At 42.2% G+C, this 6000-nt stretch overlaps 1 protein-coding gene across 2 annotated transcripts in view; it reads left to right on the plus strand.

Moving 5' to 3' along the window:
* The window catches only part of TSG101 (tumor susceptibility 101), a 58264-nt gene extending 53200 nt beyond the window's left edge, over positions 1–5064 (plus strand). The window contains exons 9-11 of one of the 2 annotated variants that reach the window (XM_008060703.1): positions 1132–1334; positions 2975–3214; positions 4729–5064. In XM_008060703.1, coding sequence (XP_008058894.1) covers positions 1132–1334; positions 2975–3214; positions 4729–4818 — 533 coding nt within the window. In that variant the 3' untranslated portion in view covers positions 4819–5064. The remainder of the gene's footprint in view (positions 1–1131; positions 1335–2974; positions 3215–4728) is intronic. The other variant, XM_008060704.2, reaches the window with a different exon arrangement.
* The last annotated feature ends 936 nt before the right edge of the window (positions 5065–6000 follow it).

Raw genomic sequence — 6000 nt, forward strand, 5'->3', positions numbered from 1 at the left:
GCTTCAGTCATCAGAAACTTACAGAGGAAATGACCAGACCAAGTCATAGGTGTGATCTGGGATGCTGAAGAGCATGTATGGAGCTGGTTCCAGTATATTTTGGAGCATGATGTCCTTGTGGAGACAGTGTTTTTTGCACCTGGGAGGGAGGGGTCTGTCACCAGTGGAGACATGAGTGGTGAGAGTTTGGGTGCATTTTTGCAAACAGACAAAAGGGGTTTGTTTTCTTGATAAATAGAACTCAATGTCAAGGTGATAAAAATGTTCAGCACAAGGTGGAAGGGACATTTTGTTAGTCTGTAATCATTCTTTACTCATTAAGAATAAAGGCAGTTAAGGTTAAGTATGCTTCTTATGTCTCTACATGGTACTCTATAATCAAACATATTTAAAAATCAAAGTGCCATTTGTACATTTGCTGAATTAGGACCCTAACAAAAGAACATTGATAGTCATAAAGGATATCCGCCGTTAGGTGAAGGGAGGATCTTTTTGAAGAAAATATCTGAGAGAGAAGTTTCTAAGATGCTGATTAGGAATGGATATTTGGAAGAGAAAGTAAAGCTATGAGAATAAATGGGATTTCTCAACTGTTGAATGTTTTGGAGTCGTTCTCTTTTGTTCATTCTATCCTGTTCTTCTGTTCATGAGTAAAGGAGTCAGAGTCTTGCAGCAGAGGATCCTTGTTGGCCAGTACTGTGGCTGAGACCGGGCCTCTCACTGGACTGTGCCGGGGCGCCTGTCTCCTTCGGCTTAGTAGTGAAGCCTGAGGACGGTTGGCCTGAATCACATTTTTCTCCTTAGTAAAAATGCATTATCTCTTTTGTTGGAAATTTAGAAATAATTGCAATCAGCAGGGACATAGCCTCTGCCTCATTTGGGAAAGTAGCCGACTATATAGGCTATGAATAGGGATAGTGGACAAATGTGGGTTAATATTCTCTCTTACAAGGAAGGAGTTTCTGAGTCAACTCAGATTTTTGTGTTGTTTGATGAAATCGTAACCATTTTTTTCCTTTCTTCTTATTTTGAAAGTGTCAGCTCATTTTTTCCTGTTTTCTGAAATTTCCCATGAGAGGAACAGAAAGAATGTGGGAAACGAGCAAGTGTGTTTGCCTTTATTTCCTGCAGGTCCCAGTAGGGATGGCACAATCAGTGAAGACACTATCCGCGCCTCTCTCATCTCAGCGGTCAGTGACAAACTGAGATGGCGGATGAAAGAGGAAATGGATCGGGCCCAGGCAGAGCTCAATGCCTTGAAACGAACAGAGGAAGACCTGAAAAAGGGTCATCAGAAACTGGAAGAGATGGTTACCCGTTTAGATCAAGAAGTAGTAAGTAACTCATTGAAGACTTGAAATTTGGGGATTGAATTTTAGCCGTGGCAAAGTGTTCTGTATGTACCTTGGATGCTGTGGGTATAGTAAGAATTGAGAAAATTCTACATGTCTTTAGACATCTGAATAAAGCTTCTCTTTATAGCTCTGTTTCTATTAAGAATGGAGACTATGTTTGGCATTTGGTCCTTGATTGGGAGGTAAATAATATTTAGAGCATTTTATTTATACCTTCACCCTAGGAAATGATGTTCAACCCAAAAGAGGACTGTTTGAATGCTTGATGTTGCCAGTCACCAAGAAATAAGAGTTTTAGAGAGTTCTAAGTCATGATTAGAGAACTGCAGACTTTGGGTGCAGACTTAAGGGACAGCTCTCTCTTTTGTTGTATCCAAAAGTTATGTGAGCCTTTTTTTCATTTTTGTTTTGTAGCCTTCCAATTAGTCCTTCAAAGTGTGAGCCATTTTTAAAAGTATCTTCAGTGAACTTTCTAACTTAATAATCCAGAGATACGGCCAGGCATGGTGGCTCACACCTATAATCCCAGCACTTTGGGAGACTGAGGTGAGAGACTGCCTGAGCTCACGGGTTCAAGACCAGCCTGGACAACTTGGCAAGACCTCATCTCTACAATAAATCAAAAAATTAGCCAGGCATAGTGGCGTGCCTGTAGTTCCAACTATTTGGAAGGCTGAGGTGGAAGGATCACCTGAGCCCAGCAGGTCGAGACTCCGACTCAAAAAAAAAAGTAAAAATAAAAATTAATCCAGACATATTCAGTTGACTTAAGAGCTACATATCAGCGTATTGTATACAATCCTCAGCTCTTTAAGCTTTCTCATATTTAAAGCACACAGCTATGCCTTGGAGAGTGGGAGTGTGTAAATCAGTCCTGTGATTTAGTTTAATGATGACAAAGTGGAGGCACCAGCATATTTGGAATGCCGGCTTCACTCTCCACCTTTCATCCCCATGAGGGGAAATTTATTCCAGTAAATGTGCATTTTTGATCAAAGAATAAAGAGATCTTAGAAGTTTGAGGGCATTGTGGAAAGTGATTTTTGTGTACCCATTAGTCTTACAAAATGGTTCTGGTGTGTAAAGTGAGCTTTGAAGTAGCCAGCTATTTTCAGAAGTTCAGGAAAGTGACACCAATGTAATCCAGAGCCTGCAGCCACCACTTGCTTGCGATTTCTTGTGACTAGAATGTAAGTTTGGGCACTCTGCAGCGAATCTTCTACATAGACTGGGAAAGGTTACGATGCCCACTGGTTTGGAAAAAAAACCTTTTATGATTTTCTATGTCAGGGAACCTCCTGCTGGAAAATATCTTGTCTGATGGCTTAGTTTGCAATATCATTTGTCACTGCTAAGTGACCAGCTTGTCACTGTCACTGAGAGTGCGCAGCTCAGTGTATTTCTACTATTACCCTACCTTCACTCAACATTTTGGATTACATTTTTTCCTCTACCTTTGACCAGTGTGTTATTTGAAACATGATTCTCATCCATGGGTTGTTTAAACATGGCTTTATTAGCCAGTCTTTTGCTGTGAAGTTGAGTTGCAGATGTTGGACAAGTGGATAATTATGTATAATTAGTATGATGTCATCATGCTTGAATTGTTCTGTTTGCAGGCTGAGGTTGATAAAAACATAGAACTTTTGAAAAAGAAGGACGAGGAACTCAGTTCTGCTCTGGAGAAAATGGAAAATCAGTCTGAAAACAATGATATTGATGAAGTTATCATTCCCACAGCCCCATTGTACAAACAGATCCTAAATCTGTACGCAGAGGAAAATGCTATTGAAGACACTATCTTTTACTTGGGAGAAGCCTTGAGACGGGGAGTAATAGACCTGGATGTCTTCCTGAAGGTATGTCTTCCTTATTCTGCTTTCCAGGATTTTTGAACTTGGTGTTGTAGAGGCACTGAACTTGAAAACAAAAGGGTTTCTCTGTATGTGGGTTAAGATTCTTTATTTTGGCCAGGCTCGGTGGCTCAGCCTGTAATCCCAGCACTTTGGGAGGCCAAGGCGAGTCGATTGCCTGAGCCTGCAGGTTCAAGACCATCCCAGGTAACTTGGCGAGACCTCATCTCTACAATAATTCAAAAGAATTAGCCAGGCATGGTAGTGTGTGCCTGTAGTTCTGACTACTTGGAAGGCTGAGGCAGAAGGATCGCCTGAGCCCAGCAGGTTGATGCTGGGTGGCCGTGAACGTATCACTGCACTCCAGCCTGGGCGAAAGAGTGAGACTCCAACTCAAAAAAAAAAAAGATTCTTTATTTTCCCAAAAGACCGCAAATGAGAAGTATGACTCAGAGCTGTGTCTCCTTACCTACAGAGTACTGATGATTGGTCTGAGTAGGGGAAGGAAAGTGGGCTAGGGACTGCAGTTCTCTACCCACCAGGCAGCTCCAAGATAAATGTAATTCTGTGTGTGGTGGATCAGAAGGCACGATCAGATTTCCACTGGTTCCTTCGGGTCATACCACCTAAATTGAGATCAGTGACTGCCCACCCCCATTTTTTTATTGGCTAATTTTCTTAGAGTTGTATAATTTTAGACCAGTTTTCCCAGGTCAAACAGCTCTTCAAGATACTGGGCTTCCCTTTGAGCCCTCTTGAATGAAGGATGTCTCAGACTTAATGGTACTGTACAGACATGAAAACTTAGTATGCAGAGTTTGGCTACTGCTGTCTGTTGGGTCATGGAGAACATAATTTTAACAGCTGCCTTTTGGATATTTGATCCAGCTGCTGCTGCAGCCTCATTGTACAAGTGAGGCTGGTCAGGTCACCTGCTGATCTTGCCTGTCTCCTCTGTCTTATGGTTGGGGAATGGCCAAACCATGTGCCTTGGAACTGGTGCAAGCACGTGAATGACTGGGTATAAACCAGAGACCCCAGAGAGGACTCATTTTCCTTACAGTCTCCTGCCCGGGTGTCACAGCTCAGGGAAAGATGCATATGGAGAGGCAAGAGAGGTGCTCAGCTAGGCACTGGACTAGGGACAAAAATTGGCCTGTGCTGCTCACTCCTTTCCTTCCCCTTCTTTTGGCCAAAGTGGGGACAGTCATGGTTATCAAAGTTTTTTGGCAACTTGTGTTGGCATCACAGTACAAGTTTCCTTGGCATACTTGTTGGCTCAAGATGTAGCTCAAACTCCTAAGCCAACTCCTGCAATGTGGTGCTTTCCCTGTTGAGCAAGGCTTCATAGTGTAGAGTTTAAAAAGCTACGTGTAGTGAGGTGTCGCTTCCAAAGGAAGGCTGGGGTCATGAGGTTAGGGTTCTTAGATCCCATCTAGGTTACAGTCTGTCTGATACTTCATGCCTGGGCCTGGATCGAAGCCATTCTAAACTCTTGAAACTTTTTTCCCCCCTCCCAGCATGTACGTCTTCTGTCCCGTAAACAGTTCCAGCTGAGGGCACTAATGCAAAAAGCAAGAAAGACTGCTGGTCTCAGTGACCTCTACTGACTTCTCTGATATCAACCGGAGATTCTTAAAGCGTTCTTTTCTTCTCTTCTTTTCTCTTATCAGTAGGTGCCCAGAATAAGTTATTGCAGTTTATCATCCAAGTGTAAAATATTTTGAATCAATAATATATTTTCTGTTTTCTTTTGGTAAAAACTGGCTTTTATTAATGCACTTTCTATCCTCTGTAAACTTTTTGTGCTGAATGTTGGGACTGACTATGCTAAATAAAATTTGTTGCATAATTTTTCTTTTTTGTTGGACTTCTTTAGGAAAGATCCATGAAACCTCCATAAGCCCAGCTTTTCATTTAGCAAACAAAGCATAATATCCATCATAAGTTGGAATCTAATATTATTGATTCTATAGCATATAAAGTGAATTCTGTTCAATATGGGATATGCCAAATAGAAATCTAAATTTTGAGGTATTTGAGGGATTTGTGTGACTCTGTGAAACAACCAGGGTGATACCCTCCTCCCAGCCCTGCTAGATTTGTTTCCTTTCTAGGCCTCACTGAACCATACCTGTTTTTTAATCAAGAAGGAGCAGAGTGACAAGTCCAGACTACACACCTAAGAACTTCTGCTAACTGACCACAATTAAAGGGGCAACAAATGGTTTATGTTGCCACTCTGCTTTTCTTGTCATTTGAAGTTCAGTCTTCCTGGCAAGTGATTCTGTAGCCAGGTTTGTGACCACCCAATGAGCCACTGCAAAGCTCGTCCAGTAGAAGAGAATGTTCTCTGTCAAACTCAGTGCTAGAAAGCTTATCAGGTTACAAAGAAAAGAACATTATGATCTGAGATGTTTTTAAAGTCAGGCAGCCCACTCTATACTTCTCCAAGAGAAGAATGACCAGTTTAGTCTCAGTCATCATTGAGGGGTTTATAAAATTTAGATCTTGTCTTTAAAAACTAAAATGCAGCTGGAATCGGTGGCTCAGCCTGTAATCCCAGCACTTTGGGAGGCCGAGGCAAGTGGATTGTCTGCAGGTTTGAGACCAGCCCAGGCAACTTGGCGAGACCTCATCTCTACAAAAAATCAAAAAAAATTAGCCAGACATGGAAGCGCACACCTGTGGTTTTCTGGCTACTTGGAAGGCTGAGGCGGAAAGATTGCTGGAGCCCAACGGGTTGATGCTAGGGTGGCTATGAGTATGCCACTGCACTCCAGCGTGGACGA

The sequence above is a fragment of the Carlito syrichta genome, unplaced genomic scaffold (assembly GCF_000164805.1).
Source record: "Carlito syrichta isolate Samal-C Ts95f unplaced genomic scaffold, Tarsius_syrichta-2.0.1 Scaffold304706, whole genome shotgun sequence".
In the NCBI taxonomy this organism is placed as follows: domain Eukaryota; kingdom Metazoa; phylum Chordata; class Mammalia; order Primates; family Tarsiidae; genus Carlito; species Carlito syrichta.